General features: G+C 45.4%; 1 protein-coding gene across 2 annotated transcripts in view; it reads left to right on the top strand.

The window, feature by feature from the left end:
• Window positions 1–431: 431 nt before the first annotated feature.
• hdac4 (histone deacetylase 4) overlaps window positions 432–23,420 on the top strand; it is a 140,464-nt gene continuing 117,475 nt past the window's right edge. Inside the window, exons 1-2 of one of the 2 annotated variants that reach the window (XM_028990486.1) lie at window positions 432–562; window positions 8,891–9,153. In XM_028990486.1, the coding sequence (XP_028846319.1) occupies window positions 9,132–9,153 (22 nt within the window). In that variant the 5' untranslated portion in view covers window positions 432–562; window positions 8,891–9,131. Of the gene's footprint in view, window positions 563–8,675; window positions 8,808–8,890; window positions 9,154–23,420 lie in introns of those variants that run through there. The other variant, XM_028990487.1, reaches the window with a different exon arrangement.

Below are 23,420 nucleotides of genomic sequence, written 5' to 3'. Positions count from 1 at the left end.
CTGCAGTGTTTCACAATGACAATCATGGGCGGTAGTAGCCTAGCGGGTAACAGACTCACCTATGAACCAGAAGACCCAGGTTCAAATCCCGCTTACTACCATTATGTCCCTGAGCAAGACACTTAAACCTGAGTGTCTCCCTGTAACTACTGATTGTAAAACGCCAGAAAAGTTCCTTTGCTGAATTAAGTTTCCATGTTGAAGCTACCGTGAAAGCAACCATGGTGTATTTGTGTCTCTATTATCAGCGTTATATCTGTTTCACGAAGGATGTATAGGGGAACCGTGACCCTGTATTAACTGCGCGCCCTCCGCCAGGTGAGGACAAGCGGAGGTCCCGAGCGGGGACGTGCAGTCCGGCCGCCGCCGTAACTCCGCCCCCCCCCCGAAGGAGACGCGGGGACGCGGACACGTGACCCGTCCCTCCGCCAAAATCCAGTATGGCGGAGCCCGTCGGCCAGCGCCTCCTCGCTCGCGCCCTCTCCGGCGGGAATTAAAGCTCAGGGCGCCGCTCGGAGCGGAGCGGAGCGGAGCGGCCGGTCCGCGGTGCGACCGGGAGAAGGTAAGCGCCCCCGCTTCCCCCCGCCGACGGGCGCGCCGAAGCCCGCGCGCCTTTCTGCCGGGACCGAGAAACTTTGAAGCGGCGCTCGCCGCTCGACGCGATCAAAACAACGCGCTCCCGCCCGGCCGCCGTGCGCTCTCAGTCACCCACGCAACTCTCTCGGCCACTTTCACGCACTTCTGCGCCGCCGACGCGTCAACCTGCGGACCCCCGCGCCGAGACCACCGAGACCCCCCCCCACCGGGGTCACTTCGTCCCCCCCCGTCGCGGCTGCGGTGCGTCGTGCGACTTGTTGCGTTAAACAGTTTCTCGCACGTCGGATCAACACGTCAACACGTGTTTTTTTTTAAGCAGTAAAAAGTATTTTTTTCATAACTAGAAAGATTGGATGCGATGCAATTGACTTATCAAGTGTTTTTTCGTCACTATAGATAAAGTGTGAGGTGATCAGAGGAGTGAACGCTCCTGCTGAAGATCATTGTATCAGTAGTGACGGGGACACTCAGGGTTAAGTGTCTCGCTCAGGGACACGCTGGTAGTAAGTGTGGTTTGAACCTGGGTGTTTTGGTTCATAGGCGAGCGTGTTGCCCACCAGGCTATTACTACTCATTGTACAGAGCGACTTACGATCAGTAGTGACGGGGACAGTCCCCCCTGGAGACACTCAGGGCTAAGTGTCTTGCTCAGGCACACGCTGGTAGTAAGTGGGGTTTGAACCTGGGTGTTTTTGTTCGTAGGCGAGTGTGTTGCCCACCAGGCTACAACCACCCTCATTGTACAGGGCGACTTATGATCAGTAGTGATGGGGACAGTCCCCCCTGGAGACACTCAGGGTTAAGTGTCTCGCTCAGGGACACGCTGGTAGTAAGTGGGGTTTGAACCTGGGTGTTTTGGTTCGTAGGCGAGCGTGTTACCCGCCAGGCTACTAGCCGCCTACCAGTAAGTTGTACCAGTGGTGTGCACGTGTGGTGACGAACGTGCTTCTGCCATCGCGCCATCTTGTAAATTCCGGGCCTTGCAGTCTGCTCTCTAAGAACACGGTCTCGTAACAGCGGCCTGGAGGAAGCATGCGTGGCCTAAACGCCGGCTGCGGGGCTCCAAATGCGTCTGAAGGCCCCGCTAATCAATTCTGCTCCTCGGGGTGCGTAATTAACAGCGCCGGCCGACTCGCGGCGCTTGCCAGCTCGCGGTGCGCGCCCGTATCCGCGGCTGAGATGAGAGCTGGGCCGCTGCCAGCGGGAGGGGGCTGGTAATGGGATGCAGGGGCGGAATAGTGGGCACGTTGGACATTGGAGGTGGTCTGGCAATCACATCGTGTCTCCTTACGAGGTCTCATTCTCATCGCTTGGGTGCCGAGTCCTTCTTGCTTGGTAGCTGTTTTTGATTTTTTTTGTGTTTCCCATGTGTGTGTGTTTTTTCTTTTCCTCCATGACACTGTTTGACTTCTGTTTCGGGGAGTTGGAGAATCACACCAGGAAGCTGGAATGGGCTTTTACCCATGGTGCAGTTCGCCTGTCTGAATGCTCACTGGGCCCTCAATTGTGCTCCTGCAGAACTTGGCACCGCCTGCTTGGTTTGGCAATCAACTGCAGCCGAAATGTCCCAAGACTGCAATTATGAAGCGCTTGTTTGTTTATATTGTTGGTCTAATGAATGCTAGCGGTTCTTTCGGAGTGCCGCCGCCATCCTCATTAGCGCGAGACTAGGTGACACGATCCTGAGCGCGCGCAAACAGCAGGTCTCCGTAAACAGAGGTTGCCACCGGCGTCTGCTCGTTGCCCCACGATGCACCGCGGCAGGCTGTCCCAGCCAGCTGGACGACGATGGGGAAGGTGTGAGTCTGAGTGTCTTGACGGGTACAACAATGCCGTTCGTGCTTTGACCTTTAGTCCTTCCCTCAACTGTTCCCGTTCGGGGTCGACACGGCGCGTCAACCGGTCTGGTATTCCGCACCGTTGACAGGCCGCCGGATGCACCTGCCACTCTACCCGAGCTTGGGACCAGCACCGATGAACACACAGTGACGTGTCCCCATTGGCTGGGTTCTTCAGTCGATGGCATTGATGGTTTTAAATTGGAAAATGTGGCCGTAATGCTGCATTCAGCATCAACCGCCAACACTTTATTGCCAATCTAGGACTCTAGGATTTCCTTCTCTGTAATTCAGGAAAGGGTTATCAAGCTTGAAAGCGTGCTTGAAACGGATCAGTGGTCACTGTTCATTCAAGATTTCAATACTCCGTTAAGGCTGCTGTTAATTATCCCTTATTTCATGGCCCGCATATAAGAGTAGCTGCATTTCCATTACAGATATGGCCAAAATTCATCAAAATCTCAAAGGTTAATGGATACTCTACTAATTTAATATAAACCGTCGTTCAACATCATTTATTAACTTGTTTCAGGGGGAATAACAGTGGCATTATCAATCAGCTACCAGTCAGCCTCCTGTGGGAAATCCAGTGGACCGCTACTCCAGGCTTATACGATATAATCACACTGAAACCGTGCAACCGCAGGCTCCATCGGTGAATGTCTGGGTTGCTGCGGGAAGATGCATGCGCAGACATGCCGGTGTTGGCTGGAGACGGTCAGGGGATGCAGGCAGAAGAGCGGCAGCGACGGGACCGGACGAAGGCAGCTGAGCGTTGGCCGTACAACATGCTGTGTGTCTGAGGCGGCGTGCAGACAGTAAAATAAAGTTCGCAAATGGCGTTCAATGCGCCAACGCCTGTATTGTTGTCTAGACGCTGGGTCTAAATCGTACAGTACAGACCCTCTGCAATGTTGCCCTCCAAAGACGTATTGTCCATCATAACTGCGTGACTGAAACCCACCCTGTTCCAATGCTGTGCTCAGGGCGGCGCCATGCGAATGCCTAGCCGGAACCGATCCGGTGTTCCGGATTCCGCACTGACAAGCTATGGGAAATACCGGGTTTCAGGCGCTTCCTGTGTTCGGCCTAAGAACAGGTGTAGCCCAGCAGGTGCGAGGGTGCACGTGCCACCCCCCCCCCCCCGGTGTCCAATCACATTGCGCTATCACTGTGTGATAGTCATGTTCACCAATCAGCCACAAGCAAGGACGCTTGCTCTCGACATGGGCTATGCTTGTTAGCCCTATCTGTTCATATTTAAATCGTTCGGCCCAATCTGGGCCTGCTTTTTTCCTGCATGGTGCTTTAAGATCTCAGTGTGAGCAGTGTGTGGGGACGTGCACCTCGGCGGATCGGGATTTGAACCGGCAACCTTCTGATTACGGGGCCGCTTCCTTAACCGCTAGGCCACCACTGCCCCACTTTGTTTTTGCGGAATCGTTGGTTGCAGCTCCTGGTGAAAAAGAACGCTCCGTTCCAAAGTGACTGCCTGGAAGTGGGGGTATGTCCCCGCTTCGTTGTACTTTAAAGCCAACGCTCTCGCTCAACCGCGCGTGTAGTCAAGATCAGTATCTGTTGACGCAAGTCGAGACAAAAGAACAGAACATATTGAGGGGCGGGCGGGAAAAAAAACAAACCAACCGGAGAGGAAGCTGAGGTCACATCGAGACTCGGTGGAGGCGTCTTCGCTTGTGCTTCAGGCCGCTCGTACAGGCGGCAGCGGGGACCTGCACCTGCTTCCTTTGGAGGACGCGAGTGCGTGACGTAGACGCTGGGGTGCAGGGATTGGGTGTCCTGCGCCGTCTGCCCCCGGCGACAATAGGTTCAGACAGGCACCCCCCCGAAAACAGGACAATGCTTGACCGACTTTTTTTTTTTTCTCTTTTGGGGAGTTTTTGTCCTTGAGTGACATCTTTTGATAACCGTCCCCCTGCTATTCTCGCACGAGAGGCTGCTGCCACGGGAAGCGCGTCGCAAGGAATCAGGCTCGGAGTGAATTATTTACTGCCGGTTAGGTTCGAGAGGCAGCCATTGTCTGACTGGAGTGCGTCGGAAAGATGAATTCCGCAGCCAGCACGGGCCTAATTGCTGTTTACCGCATGCGTCCTCAACCACATGTTATGTTTGCGCCGCTACGAATACTCCAGCGCCATTTGGAGCCTTTTCAACAAAAGAACTTTTAATAATGAAAAATATGGACTAGAACGTCGTGGTGGTGCCAAGTAGCAGAGCTCTCTTGATGCCAGCGCTCATGTACAACAAATTAATAGTTCAGTAGCGGCAGGTCTATAGACTGCAACCAATTTGCTGCCTAATTTCTCAATAGTGCAACAAAAAAAAATAAAAAATCACCAAGGGGAAAGTCTTTGTAACGTATCGTATTCTGAACCAGTCGGAGATGGTGGAGGGCGGGGCCTGGCTCTGATTGGTCATGGTCCAGATATTCCTGTCTGTTTAAAAGTGAAAGTGAAGTGATTGTCACATGTGATACACAGCAGCACAGCACACGGTGCACACAGTGAAATTTGTCCTCTGCATTTATCCCATCACCCTGAGTGAGCAGTGGGCAGCCATGACAGGCGCCCGGGGAGCAGTGTGTGGGGACGGTGCTTTGCTCAGTGGCACCTTGGCGGATCGGGATTCGAACTGGCAACCTTCTGTTTAAGGGGCCACTTCCTTAACCGCTAGGCCACCACTGCCCCGAAAAAAAAGTGCGCATGCTGCCGCGGTCGGGTTAGTAGGTGTGGCCAAGGATTAAAGCTGTAATCAGGCCTTAACAGTTAGACCGGGCTCATATAAGTACGTCTTTTCTAAGGCCTGAACCCGACATTATTGTGGCCGTACCAACATGTTCGTTATGAGTCATTCATACATTTAACGTCATTTTTCACAGTCGTTTTTTTCCATTGCAAACAAGACGTTAGAAGTAGCCTCCGTTTCACCATTTCACCTTCCATTTTCACTCTAATCGAACTGTAAACAGCATTTACCGCGGTTAGGTGATGCATTTTGATCACCGCTGAAAAAGCACAGTGCATCTATAAAACACATTACATGGAGTTATAAATGTACTGGCCCAGCTCCTCGCTGCCTTTCAGCAAACAGATCCTCAGGCCGAGATGATAAACAAGTTCAAGCCCTTAAAACACTTACACTTTAAATTTAGATTTCCTTTTTATTTCATTTATCTTGTTTTAATTTCAGCTCAGTGAAGCACTCTAAGCACCAACATTTTTTCACTACGTTACTTTCTTGTAGTATTCCTACACATCATACCCTACCTCATGCGTAGGTTTTCCACAGCGTCCTCTGTGCTGTAAATTTGCTTTGCACTGATATCCTCTTCGCAGGCCTCAGTGGGAAACTGCAGGTGACCCCGGAGGAAACGTAACGTGCGTGGACCTGCCCGTAACGTGCAGTCTAAACGCATAGGGCCCTGGCCTTGGGCTGAAAATAACGTCCGTACCGTCCCCACACACGTTGTCGCTCTGAGGACGAAACCCCCTCTGGTCCAGACTGTGCCCATTGCTGGTTCGTTATTTATCGGTGCAGGTTGAACGCTGTCATTGGGTCTCCAGTGTACATGAAGAACTGACTCCAGATCCTGCCACTTGTGGCCACAGAAAAGTTTTTATTAATTCATTTATTTCCCAGGTTGCATTGCTTTTTGAAGTGCACCCTGAGGCCGGGCAAAGGTAGTGGACATTGTTCTAAAGAGTCCAATGACCTGCACTTAGTGCCTTTAGCTGATGGATAAGTTGCTTGGACACGTAAACACAACACACGTGGGAATGTGATGTCATTAGACCTTTATAAGCCTGGGAAGAGCTTATTTCCTCATTATTTCAAAGGCTCCAGCCCAGTTTCGGATAACGTCCCTCTGTTTGTCATCTGTGCTGACAGAAGCCAGTTCCACCCCAGAGCTTAACTGGTGGTGTGCGGTAAGGTTACTTTGTCAATAAGGCTCTAATCATAATTACATGGTGCGTCGCTGTTGTATTGATCAACTATGTGAACACAAGTCTTATATCTTTAGGGAACTGGTGAAAAGAAAGCAAATTACTTTGTATTGGAACATTCATACGTCATTATGGATTTAATAAACATATTACCCAGCCCTGCTACAGGCCTTTGTTAAACAAACAAAGTCTATGAAAGGCATTCTTTTTTACCGGGATGACTTGCTTTGTCTTAATTTAAAAAATAATTTTTTTTGCTCCCCTCTGCTGTGTCCTTTCCACCCTTCATGAGTTTCTGTGACTTATTGAGAAGTGTGTGGGTGGCAGTGACTCCAGTTCATACAGGCTGCCGCTGTCCTGTACTGGTCCATTTCATTGAAGAGCCTCTCTGGTCTGTCAGAGTACCATAAGGGTTCTGACGTTTGGCTTGGGATCACGCTTTGCCAGTTGAATTGGATTTTCTTGTTCAAAACGAAGATCGCTGCATGCAGTTGAGAGGAGTGCTGAATATTTGACTCCACCCATGCCACCCATGCCTTTCATTTTCCACTGTCGTCATGTTTGGTTTCAACAATAACACAGAATAAGTGCTCTGAAAGCATTACTAGTGGAATCATTATTTATTTGCAATTCCACACTTTTATGCACTTTTCTAAATGTATACTTTAAACTGATTCTGCAATATTTTTTGATACTTTGGTGATACATAATTGATATCCTGGAATTTTTTTGAACGTGTGCGTGAGAAACTGGCTATTTCTACCCCTAGTATACAGTCCCTGACAATCTAATTTGTTCAAACACCTGTTATTAACTTTTAATTAATCAATTGGTGTTAGAAATAGCTCATATGAAAAGCTAAAACCCGACCAAATGATGTTTAATGCATTGAAATAAATTAGTTTTACTAAAAAAGATTTATCATCTTTGCTTATACAGAAATTGAACAAATTTACTTCAAATACAAAAATATGTCAGCAAATTAAGTAGTGGTGCTGTGAGATCCAAATATATTATCTTGTATGACTGGGCTGGCCAATCCTGGAGCATCTTGATCTACTTCACCTTGTTTTCTGGCTGAATCTCAGATCCATCGCGGCTCCAGTGAGTCTCTGTGGTGTAATTCAACAGAAGATTAATCTGAAAAATCCACCTTCTGCCACTTTTCCAGCGTCCATCCTAGCAGGCTGTGGGCCTTGGAAAATGACACACAGTTTTTCAGTTGTCTTTTGTTTGCTGCTGCTTCTGGGCACTGATTCGACCATGGAGGCCATTTCGAGACAGAATCTGACAAACTGTTCTGGTTGACACAGGGACTTCAGGTGACCAGGTCTCGTGGAGCTCTGCTGCAGTGGAAAATGGGCTGGCCTTGCATTTCCGAGCCAACAAACGGTCCTCTCGAGCAGTTGTCTTGTGGGGTCTGCCTGACCTGGCTTGTCAAAAACGTCTCCAGTCTCTTCAAATGGTTTTTTTATCCTCTGTACTTGACACTGAGACACATAGAAGGTGTCTGCCACATCAGCAGTGGATCTGGTCTTCAGCCACTTTAGTCTCAGGGTGAACCTGCATGTTTGCAGAGGTGTAGTTGCAGTTGATGTGAAGGTCTAGTGTCCTGGGCTTCTTTTTATACTCACCTGTGACCTAATGCATCCATTATTAGTCACGGGTGAAGCTCATGTGACAAGGTGACAACACTTATGTCTTAACAAAAATGGACTCAACGGGCTTTACCAAGTTTTGACTATTAGAATACTTTTTGACAGTTTCGTTTTACACTGAAACATTATTACAAAAGCTGTTGGGAATAAAATGAGCCATTTCCTGTCAAAAAAAAAAAAGAGGTCAGTTTGTATACAAGCGACAAGACTTTTGTCAGGGACTGTACATTATTCATCTTTTTTTATTCACCCACCTTGCCTGACAGGTCTTATTTAAAAGTGAGAAGGTGTGCAGCCTGTCCCCGTGCCCCTCAGACAGGACTGCTGAATGGCTGACGCGTCCCTCACGGAGGGTCCGCTGCCTCCGATGGGACGCCAGGGACGCCGAAATGCTGAGTCGGCGGGGAGGGTCGGGTTGCGTGTAAAGTGCCGCCTGTGGCCGCTGACATGACGCACCCTATCAAAATAAACAGAGACGGGTTGTGTTGCGTTGACACGGTGATGTGCTGGCGGACAATAAGTCCCTCCAGTAGCAGCAGATACCTTACATGTCACCTCCTGCTGATAAATACCGTAACTATGCGGGGCGTGGAGCTTCACTTCGGTAACTCCGCCTGCGTCTCTGGCAGCTGAGACTCTGTCCAACGTGTGAGGAGTTTGATCGGCTGTGTTTTACTGCAGAGACGTGTGTGTGTGTGTGTGTGTGTGTGGGGCTGGGGGGTCGAATCGCCCAGCTGGAGGTGGCCGCCACGGTAAAGTGACACTTCGCTTGATCTTTCTCCGTTTGAACTGAATAAAAGCCAGTTTAACCTGTTTGATTCATTTTTTTTTTCAGGTTTTATTCTCTAGTTGACACGCAGAACTGGTCGCAGGAGGAGAAGGAGCTGGACGGTGTTTCAATCAGAGCCCCTCCGGCTGTCATGAACTCCTGAGATCTTCCTCCACCTGAGCAGTCTCAACAGCCGCCTGTGGATGGTATCGGGCCGCGCGCACCTGACGCGCATCGGAGCGTAGCGCTATTCCTCCCCAAGCCCCTCCCCCCTCCTTCCCCGCCTTCTGCTCCGCCACCGATAACCATGAGTTCCCGCAGCCACCCAGGTAAGAGTCTTCTGGCACTGTCTTCTGTTCCGATACTCTTCAGTGGATGGAAACGTTCTGAACTGATTCTGGTCCTCCTTGGCACGGGAGCTGCGTTGGGATGCAGTGCCTTCCGGACTCCGCTCACCTGGTTGCTACGCATATTTCTATATTTTTTAATAAATATAATGAACTAAAAACCAAAGGCAACTTAACTTGCCTCAATATAGGCAACATTTACATTTACATTTACGGCATTTACCAGACGCCCTTATCCAGAGCGACTTACAATCAGTAGTTACAGAGACAGTCCCCCCCTGGAGCAATTTAGGGTTAAATGTCTTGCTCAGGGACACAATGGTAGTAAGTGGGATTTGAACCTGGGTCTTCTGGTTCATAGGCGAGTGTGTTACCCGCTAGGCTACTACCACCCTACCAGTTCACGTGAAGAGTATTTGTACAAAAATGTAATGTTCTCACATACTCAGCCAAAATGTTTAGTGGAATATCTGTGAGGCTTTTTGTGGTGTGTGTGTGTGTGTACATACATGCAGAAGACCCAATTCGGCAGAGCGATGGTATTTCGACAGGAATGGTGGGGAAAAAAAAAAGAAGAAAAATAGGTGACTCTTATTGGGTAAAATTGCAGTGTCTCGCAGAATTGTTGGGGCTTGGTAGAGTTCCATTTAATTGCTGCGATCCTGGATGGGAAGCGGTGATAGGATTGCATGGGAAGAATCCTTGAAATGCGACATGCTTGTAGCCCCCTTGTTTTCTGCGAACCTCCCAAGAAAGGTTCAAACTCCGCATCTCATTTCAAATAAATGATGTTTTGTCCCCTGTATCTGTCTGTGTTGTGAATGTTTGGGACGGCATGTTCTTTTGTTTTGGTCTTTGGAGGCTTCACACCTGAGCGTTTGGCTTTTTAGGTTCTAAGCCCTCCTATCTGTGGCGGTGGAGCAACCTTGGGGCTTCGCCTCTCGCTCTCTGTCTATTTCACTCCAGTTCACAGTGTTCACTCCACACTTTCCACCGAACAGCTAAGCCAATTTCCACATCTTTTTACGTTAAAGGCTGCAGGTTTCAGTCAGGCCGGGAACTGAGTTGGCCGACTCCGGCAGCTTCGGTTTTGTTTGCCAAAGTGGGAAGCGAGGGGGAGAACGTGTTCCATCATCTGTGAAGAGGTGTTATGAGTATTTGATGTTATTGCTGCTTGGATCCCTGGGTGATTTACAGCTATTGCAAACACTTGACTGTTTCCTTTATTTTTTTTTTTTTATTTTTGTCCTGTTGAATTTCCCAAAAGGGATCGCGGTAGAAATACACGCCGTCTGGGAAATAATTTGCATTTGAGAGTGGCTCCATAGGCACCTTCCAGCGTCCTGTAATTTTAACGCTTGACGTGTTGCGATCCCTGCGCTGGTTTTCTACTTGTATTTGTCTGCTGTTGGCTTCTGCTTGGTTCTCTTGCCCTTCGCTGGGTTTTTTCCTCCGAAACTCGGCTCCTCTGAGAGGTCCTTCTCAAGTCTGTCGCGTTGCCCCACGGCACCATATCTCCCCGGGCATCTGCTGGTTAAACGCCGAGCTAATTAGCCGCCCGCTAAAGTCTCTGCACACCGATAAGAGGGGATCTGCTAATCCAAGGGTTGATCTAATGATGTAGCGGCTTTCTCGCCGTGAGCCGAGAGTTAAAGCCTCAGGCTCGCGGTGTCACCTCCCTGGACCCGGCCGTCGCTAATCCTCTTACCGACACGTCGGAGAGAGAGCAGCTTCAACCGGAGATCACCTGCTGTCAATCTGATCTAAGAGTTCTCGACGCAGGAGTCAAGCCCCCGGCGCGGTGTTAATGCTTCCCTGTGATTTATATACTCACCACGCCGCCGGCCCCTTGTCCCGTCCCACCAAACACATCCTCGCACATCCTCACCCTCTGCCGGGGCTCGTCTGGTCTGTCGTGCTTTGGAATGATGGTTTAGTTGCTTCAGAGCTGTGTGTGTCGGCAAGGATCTGGCAATCTGATCAGAGCAGTTTTTACATCTTATTTTACAAAAGGACTGATGGTATATCCCCACGTGGGTACACAATAATTACTTTGGGGGAAAGAGTTGAACTTTATATATTGGGTTTTTCAAAGGTTATTAATAAGCTTGTAAACTTTAATTAAAATATTGCCTTTGAAAATTGAATTTTCCTCACAGCCTTATTCATGAATTGGGGTTGGTTGAAAAATCAATATATTTTAATGTTCGTGTGGTCATGCATTATTAATATTGACATTTTGAATGATTTAATGAAACGTATTGAGAAAAAAAAAAATTTTTAATGGACAATTTTGCTTAATTTGAAGAAATTTCAAGATTCTAACATACCTGTCCTACAAATATACTCAACCTCATAATCACGACCGGGAACATATTGAACATATTGTCACTGCTGTTCATGAACTGGCTGTACAGAACAATTCTGCGTGTTCTCTTAAAGACTTGGTTTCTCCGGCAGAGAAATCGTCTGAGGCTGCCCGGCTGCAGGCATTACCAACCTCGTCCTGCCCGTTCTATTCCCAGTCCACCTTTAAATGTAATTAGCAGTCTAACTCAACCTGTGTGCTCTTCGCTCAGCTCCACGCACAGCATTTACCCGAATCCTCCCCGCGCTTCCAAGCACTCACTTCTGCCAACCTGTTTAAAGGGTCGGCTCCGTCCTTCTGGTTCAGATCCAAAAAGATGGTTGCTATGGAATTAAATTATACCTAGATATTGAGTTTTGACTTGCTTTTCTGTTTTTGGCCCTGTTAAAAGAGATGCGTGCATCGGAGGCTGGGATATTTGGTGGTGTTTTGTAGATGTTCTGGTGGTGGTTCATTTCTTACACTGTTACGGGCGTTAGAAAATATCGATATAGAACTACATCATGATATTTTACGTGGTGATACTGGATCGATTCAGGGACATCAAACAATCACATTTTTTTGTATTCAAATATCATCTAATGACCAAATGTGATCCGCACAGATCTCAGACCGCATCTTGTATGTCAGCTTGGTTTCTACATTTTCACTGAACTGTAGAGTTTCGCTAAATGTACAGTATCATGATTTCATCTTATGTGACCCATGGATCGTGATACGCATCATATGAGATCCTTGCCATGTTTAACTGGTTTTGTTTGGTGTGCAGACAGATCCATTTTACATTTACAGCATTTACCAGACACCCTTATTGAGAGCGACTTACAATCAGTAGTTACAGGGACAGTCCCCCCCTGGAGCAATTTAGGGTTAAGTGTCTTGCTCAGGGACACAATGGTAGTAAGTGGAATTTGAACCTGGGTCTTCTGGTTCATAGGCGAGTGTGTTACCCGCTAGGCTACTACCACCCTTTGTTATTCTCTGTTATTGTTGTAACCCTACAGTGGTGCAAATAAAAGGTCCCGTTTTACATAATTCACTTTGAAGGATTGATCGGAAGGTGTAGTTATTACTAAAATTAGTCCCAATGTTATCTTCATGTGCTCTGTTTTTGTGAGATTGTTGCTAAGGAAGGGGTTGTCTAGGCTTTTGGCCAGATGATGTGATCTTTTTTTTCTGCTACGGTCTTTACGGTACACTGATCTGTACATCCGTAAAAACAGCCACCTTCTCCTGGCTTTCCGAAATAAATCCAGCTGAGATAAGAACTGTGACAGCAGAGCTTTGCTGCGAATGCCCAGTGCTCCTGTCATCAGTCTGAGATTGGCTGGCTTGAGGGGACCAGCAATTACGGGCTGGCTCTGGCTCCTCGTACCCCAAAAAAACCTGAATTTACTGCCAGACACATACTTCCCCTAAATTAATTTAGAAAGGGACAAGTGTGGTATTTTGGAAACACTACCTTTCTATGATTGTGTTTTTATTAGAGGTGGGCATAGATTAATTTTTTAAATCTAGATTAATCTCACTGTAATCTTGGAATTAATCTAGATTAAAATGGCTCATTTGAATTCTGCCAAAGGCATTCAGAATATGTGTGCTACCCAAATAATGACTAAAAGTAAGTCTTTGAGAACGGGTTTCTCAATTAGACCAGGGGCTCATCTCCTGTTTCCAAAATGCATCATAAACTGCTTGAGAAAGCTGTTCTACTATGATAATTGGTGATGAAAATAAATTATGTTCAATAAGATGTACTTGTGTTTACCAACTGTTTATTCAGTTAAATAGCTGCATCCATGTGACCACGTCACGTTTGATGTGGTTATTTCACAGTTCGAAGACTCGTTCTCGCCCCCTACGGTGCAATTCGGCTAGGTATACATCCACGCTAAAATATCAAGGTGAAAGTCATCATAGTGTAGCGGTTCTTCTTCTGCGTTGTGTAACTTTTTGATTTCATTTCTTTAACCACAAATGATGAGCTGACACCCAAGAGATTTTCTGTGCAAAGTGTATTCTGTACTAAAAGCAAGGTCACGTCAGAACATCGCATCACACATCGCGTCTTTCTGCAACTCTCTCTACAATATACAGTATTAAAAGAACATAAAAAAAATTCACAAAATAACACGCATGCAAAATATTCCTAATATGTACATAAATTAAAATGAAAGAAATAACTTTTTGCACACAAACCCCACGCACCTCTCACAGCTCACGCCATGTGTCCAAGAGACCTGAACAGGGTCTCAAAAACAAAATAAAAGTCTTTAGAAAATTAGAAACTAAAAGACACAAGAAAGAAGAAATATGCTTATAAATCTAGTGTAACCATTTAACTCCGGCACAATAGCTTGCGTAGTATAGACCCAGCTCCCAACCCAACTTTGTGAATCGCCGATAAGAGTCTCACGTTAACGGCCCACCACTAGTTTTTATCATGCTGAGCCAGTTTCTCTATATGCATTTTCTTCCAAACAAACTTGAATTTGCTTCATCTATTTACTTTTTCTTTTCTCTCTCCAAGAGAAACCCCTGTAGAGGTTCCATATACAGGGTGGGCCATTTATATGGATACACCTTGACAATCCAACACACTGTGCAGCACATTGAACACATTTTATAAGTGGTCAGAAACTTGTAAATAACTCAAGAAATAATAAAGTTATGTTAAATCATTGTTTTTCTTGGGAAATTACCAATACATTTGATGTCACATGACCCTATTGAAAAAACAAAAGTTGGATTCTAGATGGCCGACTTCAAAATGGCCACTATGGTCACCACCCATCTTGAAAAGTTTGCCCCCTCACATATACTAATGTGCCACAAACAGGACGTTAATATCACCAACCAATCCCATTTTATTAAGGTGTATCAATATATAAATGGCCCACCTTGTAGATTTAACACTAACACACGTTGGCCCTGTGATTTTTATGGTCTTTATGGCATTTATGGTCTTGCTCGTCACTGTTCTCCAAGTAGACCGCCTTAAGGCAAACCGGAATGGTCTGCTTTAATCCACAGCTTTTTCTGCATTTTACTGTTCTTTTGTGTCCCGCTCAGGGTGTTTTACCTCCAATGCAACACGTACAGACACACACACTGCACACAGTGATCCTCTATTTAGCAACTAATAGTGAAATTTGTGGTCCTTGCTGATGATCAGCTAAAGATGCAGATGCATCACTCCTGAAGAATGGCCCATACGCTCTTTGTTGCAAGACAGACTTCATTGTGTCCAAGCCCCGGCGCCCAGGAGGCCCAGACTGGCCCACCACGCTGACGTCAGGGCCCATAATCTCCAGGCTTTATTGCTCCAGACCGTTGGCACTAGTGATGCCTTGGCCCAAGGTTAGCCAGGGTTGGGGGAGGGGGGGGGGTTCAACTTGATCCAACTGAGGTTGCCAGTGTTCTGCAAGTGAGATGGAAGCTGAACAAGGTTGTGTCCACATCACCGAACCCCAGATGGAGCTTCAGTGGAAGGGCTGGTTGGTGTCTCTTAGTGGTTAGATGGCGGGTGTCAGTGGATGATCAAATTAGGTCTGTGTTAGAGCGAATCATTTCCAGCATTCTGCCATTCACCACCTGCAACTTAAAGTTCAAAATTTACATTTCGACAGGTCAGAACATCAAATATTCAAAGTTTAGGATTTTTTGTGTATGATGTTTTCTTCATTTCAGCTAACATTAGCTACTTTTCTACATTTATGTGTGTTGCTACAGTGTTAGGAGTATGTTTGGATGAATTTTATAGGACTGCTCCACTAATACTTAATCTTGCAGCAGGGATGATCAAATCCAATGCACTTTACTTTCGTCTAAACTACATAATCTCTTTTGCTAAAATTTGTGTGCTTTTACGTAAATGATTCTTTGGTTGAGGATCCTGGTTTGGGTTTGCATACTTATTACATAAGACCATAAATCATGTTTCTAGGTAAAGTAGGGTTTTGACTAGGTTGCACTGGCCACACAGATTCTTAATGTTGCTTTGTTTCTTTTTATTTAAGGCTGAGCCTTTTTCTATCATCTTTTTCAGTTTTCTTCTAAATTTCTTCTACACCAATCTGTTCTGCAGGCCTGCAAGCCTTATCATGCTCAAATGCTCATTTTGTTTTTGTATCATTCATGCTGTGTGAAACTTCCCCAAATTTACATCACTCCTCGCTGTGAAGGACTCCCAGATCTTATTTACGCAGAGGAGTTCTTTGATGGTCCTTCAGGAATGTAGAGACTTAAACGGGAGGGTGACACACAGCCTGGATATGCAGTGTGTGTTTTGAGCCCTGCCAGGTGGTGTTTGGACACTGGCTGATGTGATGTGCTGGACAGAGGTCAGGTGGCTGGACTCCGTCTGGGTTCCTCGGGGGAGAACAGCTGTGAGCGTAACCCACGGAAATCTTGACATCAGAGACAGCAAGGCCGGCCAGTTTCCCCTGTTCCTTTTTGGACCGGTCGTAGTGCATGTTGCTATGCGAAATAATTTTCTCTAGCCATAAAAATCCAGACCGGTCTGGTGGAATTAGAAGTGGGCCATATCATGTAATTCACATTCATGATAATAGCGGTTAAAAACCCTATATACAAATTTCATGGCGTAAAGATATCACAGCGGATTACACTCATGCGCGGTCCAAGGTTGTGATGGTGAAGGCAAACATGGCTGGAAGTGCTACTGGTGAAGGATTAATTCCCAAAAAAACAGCTTCTTTAGTGGTGAGGAATTATTTTTGAAACAAACAAGCAAGCAGATGTAGAACTGACCAAAGTATCAGCACCCGAGTCTGTAGCAGGATTGAGGAAATGCTACGAAACTGAAACAAAGATTAGTTGGTTCAGTATGGCACCACAGAGTCTCTCGCCAGTTGCTGCCTAAACATTTTTCATTTCATGGGCATCCTACAGGCTTATTCACTTCCACTCGCACTTTATATTTCTACATCATCTGTTCACACTGGTTCTTTTATTTGCGGGTTTCTAGCATTACTTACACTATCACTATCAGGCTGTGGGAGACCGGTCCAACTAGCTGGAATAGAAGTGAATAGGCATGTAGAACGTGACAATGGTGGCCTAGTGGTTAAGGAAGCGGCCCCGTAAACAGAAGGTTGCCGGTTCGAATCCTGATCCACTGAAGTGCCACTGAGCAAAGCACCTTCCCCACACACTGCTCCCGGGCACCTGTCATGGCTGCCCACTGCTCACTCAGGGAGATGGGATAAATGCAGAGGACAAATTTCACTGTGTGCACCGTGTGCTGTGCTATGTATCACATGTGACAATCACTACACTTCACTTCAACTGTTTAGGCAGCTCAGTAACCCAGACAATTCTAATAACGCGACCAAACACAATTTCCATGTTCCAAATAGAGGACACATCTGAGGACAAGAGGATGTCTGGCCACACTTCACCCAAATCTTCAACAGACTGGTCGCTATTTTTGCTGAGAAAGTGCTACTGGAGTTTTACATTTCAACAAGAAAATTTTAACATGTGAGCTACTTAATCTTATCGGTATTATTCTTTGGTTTAAAATAAAAGTGTTAATGATATTAAAAGTATTAAACTAGAGTTACCTTCATTTATAGTTCTCATTTTACGCAATAAAGGGGTGAATTAGAGGAAATGTAAGGATATTGCTGGGCCATATCGGCCAGCCCTGGGTGGAATGCAAGAAAATATTGTTTATTTGTCTGTTACATAATGTCATCTGGAATGTATTCTGTTATCCTATTCCTGTAAATATGCCTTTTTTGCTCATCCACAGTTAAGCAACTCCATCTAGTTATGTCCTTATAGGACACCAAATATCGATAAGCCTTTGCAACCTAGAGTTGGGGTTTGTGTGTCTGTCTCTCTCTCTGGTTTTCACTTAGTCATGTACCAAACGTAAACCCGAGCCATATCTGGCAATCTCAGCGTAAATCATGTCCTTTAATTACAAATGATTACATTTGAGGAGTTTATCTGTCTTTTTCTCTGAGAAGCATGTCCCTGTGGAAAGTTTCAGACCTTCATCGTGTTCGTGATCTCGGACTCTCGGGCCATGTGCTACACACACTCTGCAAGCAAGTTACGTGCCTGAACAAGCCCCGCTCTCCCGCTGTGATTAATTGCCGACAGGGCCCAACCGCAGGGATCTTTAGTCAATAAATCGTCACGAAGGCAACTCCTCTGCTTGGAACATTAAACATGCAGGCGGGCCGGGCTGTGTCTGAAGCCAGGCCAGAGCTGGTTAGGGTTCCTCGGGTCCTGCAAGACTCACATTGCCGTTTATTTAACACCCAAATTATTTTATGAGAGCTCTGGCCCTGCATCTCCCTTGGGGCTTTTTAATCCAGCCTGAATCACATCTGTCCCCCCAGATCACACACATCAAGGGTAATTGCTCTAAATCCCGGTTTTGGAATAATATTGCTATTTATTTATGAAATAGTAATTGCTATTCGCAGTCGTTCGGTACTTCTATTAACAGATGATTTTTATTCTTTAACTGCATGGTCACTATTTTCAACCTTTGGGCTTGATTGCTAGTGTAAGTTCAATGTTGACCTCATTGTGTTTATGAAGAGTTAATACAAGCAAGATCCATGATCTTTAGTGATGTTTGTGCATGTTGTGTTGAGGGCACAGCTTTAAGCCATCCATATCGAGGAAGTAGCAGGCGTGAGAGCTGTCAATGGCTCCTCCCATTTTGAACGGAGTTAATGAAAACGTGGTTAAAGATTGTGTTCTGTGTAGTTAGAGATAACTTGTTAGTTACAAATGACTTCAAAGTGATTCGTTTTTTTTGTTTAATCAGTTTATATGAACTGAGGGAACCTTTAATTCTAAGCTTAGCACAAATTTGAAAATAGTGCCCCTTGCGTTAATTCACTCACTCGTGTTGGCCATAGTTGATTCATGTCTTCATATTTTTCAGACTTAGCTCATATTTAATTGTTATTCTGTGCAAATTCAAGTACAATTCAATCAAGAGCTTTTTAATGATCTGGATTTAATGAAGACTCATTTCCTTGATTTCAATCGTGCTGTGATCATTAGTTTGAGGATTTAATGCCTTTTTGTGCCTTCCCCCCCCCCCTGGCTGCTCATGGTCCTGGTGAGTGTCTGATCTGAGGGCGCATGTGTGAGCTTTATCTGCGAGTGGCCGCCGGTGGGAGGTGTGAGGCTGGGAAGCGAGTGGACTGAGTGGAGGCTTCTCTAAGGAACAGTGCCGGAGTGCAGAGCCCCCCCAGTCCATCCTCAGCTCCCATTTCTCGGGCAGATGGCTCTGAATTATTCATGTCAACTTTGTGGGTAGTGCACGGTGGCAGATCTATTTTGCAGATTACATTTGAGAAGAAAGATCTGCAAGCGTAATACAGTAACATTCTAATTTTTAATTCTGCCATAAATGTTTATGGGTCTAATTGCAGTGTATGGCATTTGGTCAAGTAGCTTTTAAAAAACAGTTTTTGTATTAACTGTTGTGTTGACACCCTTCATGCTGCCACTGCTAACAGGTATGTCCACGCTGCCGAGAAAACAAGCCAAAGCGCACGTACTCCTGTTACAGTTCCTCAAAGCACAAGGAAAGTGTGAAGAAAAGATTGCAACCAGATGGATGACAATGAAAAAGGCTTTTAGGGTCCAGAGAGACAGAGGCATGTTGTCAAACAAACACGGGAGCCATGAAAAGCATTTCCTGTCCGTCAAGAACGAGGAGTGGCTCACAGTGACAAGCTGCTTTAACCTGACACGGTGCTTTCAGCAAGACCCTGACATAAAACTTTTATCTCTTTCATTCCTGCTTTGGTGTTATTTCCCTTATTCGCCTGGACTGGTGATCACAGACATAAGGCTTACGTAACTCTTATGATGTTGCAAATATGTGAATTAAGGGGTGTTAAGCATATTGATCAGTATATTTTTCACTATCACAAATTTACTTTCAATATTGTGATTGTTTTTCTTTTACACCAAGCATAGCAGTCGCTATAATCCAGTATTTGCTAAAAAATACTCTCTTCTAAAACCAGCTATAGAGGTCTGAGCATTCATTATGTTGCAGTGTGCAACCTCTGCATTTTAAAAGTTGTACTGCACCCTTATTCACTGTACTGGATAACCTGTTATGAAGGTAGTGCAGATGTGAAGTGCCATTGAATGGAAGGGTGAAAAACGTGAGCAGGTAGAACTCTCACGTCCTCGAGTTTGGAGCTTCAGGAGTTTATCCGAAGTCTGCAGTCTGGGATTATGCAAGTGAGCTCGTCTTGTGGAGTGGCAGATGTAAAGCGAATCATAATCTTCAGAAGATGGACTTAACCTCTGCCGACCCTCCCACGAGCGGGTCGAGAGAGCGTTCCAGGATGCAAACTGATATGCGTAAGTACTGATTTTTATTAGGGTGGCGTCTGCTGACGAGAGAACCCTTAAACCCTTCTCTTGAGTTAATTCCCAAATATGAGGTTTTTAATTCCAGCCAGCCTGTTACACGGATAGCACAGACTTAATTTTCCATATTTCTCTTTTTGTCATTTCACAAAAATGCCAGGGCAGTGGTGGCCTAGCGGGTAAGGAAGCGGCCCCGTAATCAGAGGGGCCACTGAGCAAAGTACCGTCCCCACACACTGCTCCCTGGGCGCCTGTCATGGCTGCCCACTGCTCACCAAGGGTGATGTTTACATTTGCAGCATTTATCAGACGCCCTGATTCAGAGTGACTTACAATCAGTAGTTACAGGGACAGTCCCCCCCCGGGGACATTCAGAGTTCAGTGTCTTGCTCAGGGACACAATGGTAGTAAGTGGGATTTGAACCTGGGTCTTCTGGTTCATAATCCCACAAGGCTACTACCAAAAGCAGAGGACACATTTTCTTGTGTCACCGTGTGTTGTGTTGTGTATTGCAATGACAATCACTTCACTTTCACTTTTATTCTTTCATAGTGTTTTTTAAGATATTGCATTCAGTCGCTTTGTTGACTCAAACAAGCATTCTAAACAGCCCCCGTCCCCGGAGAACAATGCGAGTTTCCATGGAGTAATGAGATTTGTCTTCAGTCATTGTCTTATCCCTGCTGTTCCCATAATATTCCATTCAAGTAATCTCATCGGAGGGTGAAACGCACATTCATTTTTCCTTCATAATAAAATTTACTAAACACTTCCCAACAGGGAAGTTCGCTATTCCGTTATGAATTCAGTACACCATTGTTTTGGACAGACATTAGAAGTAAATCTTCCTTTTTAGTTATGTGCTGTTACATGAATACATGATCCTCCGGTCCCCTATTTATTTTGAGGAGAAAGACAAGGCCAGAAGCTCTGCCAACGTTCTGGAAACGTTTCCTGGTGCAGACGTATGTTTAAGAGCCATTGGGTGGGATGGTGGGCCTAATTACGTTTAATTATTTTCCAGTCCTCGCACTTGCTGTGCAAACTGTTTTATAGCCATGACTAGCACACATCAAGGCATATTTGCGTGTTTGCACGTCTCGAAAGTGATGCAGACGAACGGCGGCAGGTCGCAGCAGGCCGGGCAGTCGTGACTAGGCTTTCGGCTCCATTAAGCTGAGCAGATGACAGAGGCCATCGCCAGATAGCCACCGTCGAGACACAAAGTAAAACTGCCGTTTGGAGGGGCATATATAGACGCTTTGAAGCGAAGGAACCAGATGCCGCAGCCCGGTTTTTATTGTGTGAAACACCTCTTTGGCGAGGCAGGGGTTTTTTATTTACAGACCACCTGGATCCCATATGGCTGCCATCTACAAGCTCTGCACTGCAAACACCACTGTATTGGTGAAAAGGCTGATACCTCAGTAATAATGGTCACGGTATATTTATTTATTTATATTTATTTGTCTTATTATTTAAGTTGAAGTATTTAAGTTTGTCTTTGTGACTGTTTTTTCCCGTGAACACAGGCCAAAAAGGCATTTGCAGTAGAGCTAGATATAGAGGACCATTATATATTTAGATATACAATACAGTTATAAGTCAGTGTCAAAAGGAACAGTGTGATTTAATCTTATGATTTAATTAGCATGCAAGGTTAAGAGGAGTAAATTGTCAGGCTGCAGATGCCGCCTAAATAAAAAATCATGATATTTTGAAATTGAATTTAAAAATAGAAGTCAGCAGAGCTCTAGTCCAGCCATGTGATTTACTCTACCTATTCTTATCTTTATTTCACTTTATTTCTATTATCTATCAACATAAAGTACAAATGTTCAAAGTGTCATTATATTTATGGTGATTCTGTATCAAGGCTTTTTTTTTTTTGTGCCCACTTCTAATTTGCAGTCTGAGAACAAGACCACGTTTGAGTCAAAATTTTAAAGTGTGGTTATGTCCATGAATCATGAATCCTATTTTGTACATGCTTTTACAGAACATTTATATAATGTATATTCTAGATCCCAACAGGAAATGAATGTTTGACTAAGTCGTGACTTCAGCATCGTCCTGAGGCATGTTGATGTGTTGAGAATTCAAGCCTGTGATGCCATTATGTCATTTCCAGCTCACTTTTTAAATACAGAAGCACTGGCGGGATTGGAAGCAATAATCATTTTCACTCTTAATAGATCTGTTTCCCTCTTGGTCAGTTGTCTGCACTGGAAGCAATCTGAAATGGAATTGGATTGGTCGATTGTTGCATCTGATGAGAAAAGAATCAAATGGTCTAGGGCACGGTTCGCTTGAGGACATGGCGCAGTGTCTGTGTTCTGGTTCCAGAGGAGTAATCTTCTACCTTTTTTTTTTTTTTTTTTTTTTTTTTTTTTACAGGAACCAAAAAGGCTTACACAACCGAATAGAGCGAGCTAACAGCACCCTCGGCATCCAGTTCTGGAATGAACTTTTCCAGGCTATAATCCATGGATTAACCACAAAACAGAAGCCTTAAAAACCCTGGCATGTGATACTTACTGTTGTTCTCTCCCAAACCGTGTCCGAGAACGCAATCATGTTTCCATTTAAATGACATTTGGCATCCATCTAAATGGATACTGATTTAAAAAAAAATGTATTCGTCCCTTATCAAGGAATTTGGTCTAACAGGCAAAGAGGAGATGGGCAGGATGTTCATGTTGGTGCACTCATGACTTCTTGATTTTTAACTTGCACCAACTGCAATTGCCCAATTCTAACTATATTCTGGTCTTGTTTAGCTGGTTCTTATTCATGCAGTCAGGTGCAAGTAATGGTTATCAGTCAGTGGCCACTATGTTTGTGGGGTTTTCGGTTGCCAGGTCTATGGTTGAGCATTAAGCACCTAAACTATCTCTTCAACTTATTGGCCCAGTCCTTTATTGATCTCACCATAGACTCTTAGGATAGGTTAAAACCACCCTCCCTGTGACCCCTGTGAGTTGGGTGGATTGATAGATAAGTTGGAAGATTTTAGAAGTATTGTCAAACATTTTCTCCCAGCAGCACGAAGCAGATTTACATTATGGGTCCCTCTGACTAACTGCAAATTTCTCAAGTTCCATTATAATGTGCTGTTCCATTTAGGGGACCAATCACATGTGGACCAAGTGTTCCTGGCCAGAGTGTTCATTTGCATAATGGTGCTTCTTTTTAAAATGTTTTGACTCTCTTCAGTGCTGCTACAGAGTTTTGCTGAGACCTTTTGCCTTTCTGACCCTTGTGGGTTATTAATAAAAATATAAATGGGTGCTGCATTTGGATGTCTTTCTGAAGGTTGACCAACCTGCCGCTAGTGTCGTGATGTTCCTGACCTTTCCGGGCCATGCCGAACCCTGCAGCAGCCTGATGGAGGGACTCTTGACCTTCATCAGGATACACGAATAGTCCTGTCCTGTCTGACGTCTCTCTAATTGTATAAATTGGTCTCTTTTGAGTTTGGAATATCAAGAC

Source organism: Denticeps clupeoides, chromosome 9, assembly GCF_900700375.1.
Source record: "Denticeps clupeoides chromosome 9, fDenClu1.1, whole genome shotgun sequence".
NCBI classification, from domain to species: Eukaryota; Metazoa; Chordata; class Actinopteri; order Clupeiformes; family Denticipitidae; genus Denticeps; species Denticeps clupeoides.
Note: the sequence above shows the minus strand (reverse complement) of the source record. Positions and strands in the feature narration are given on the sequence as shown.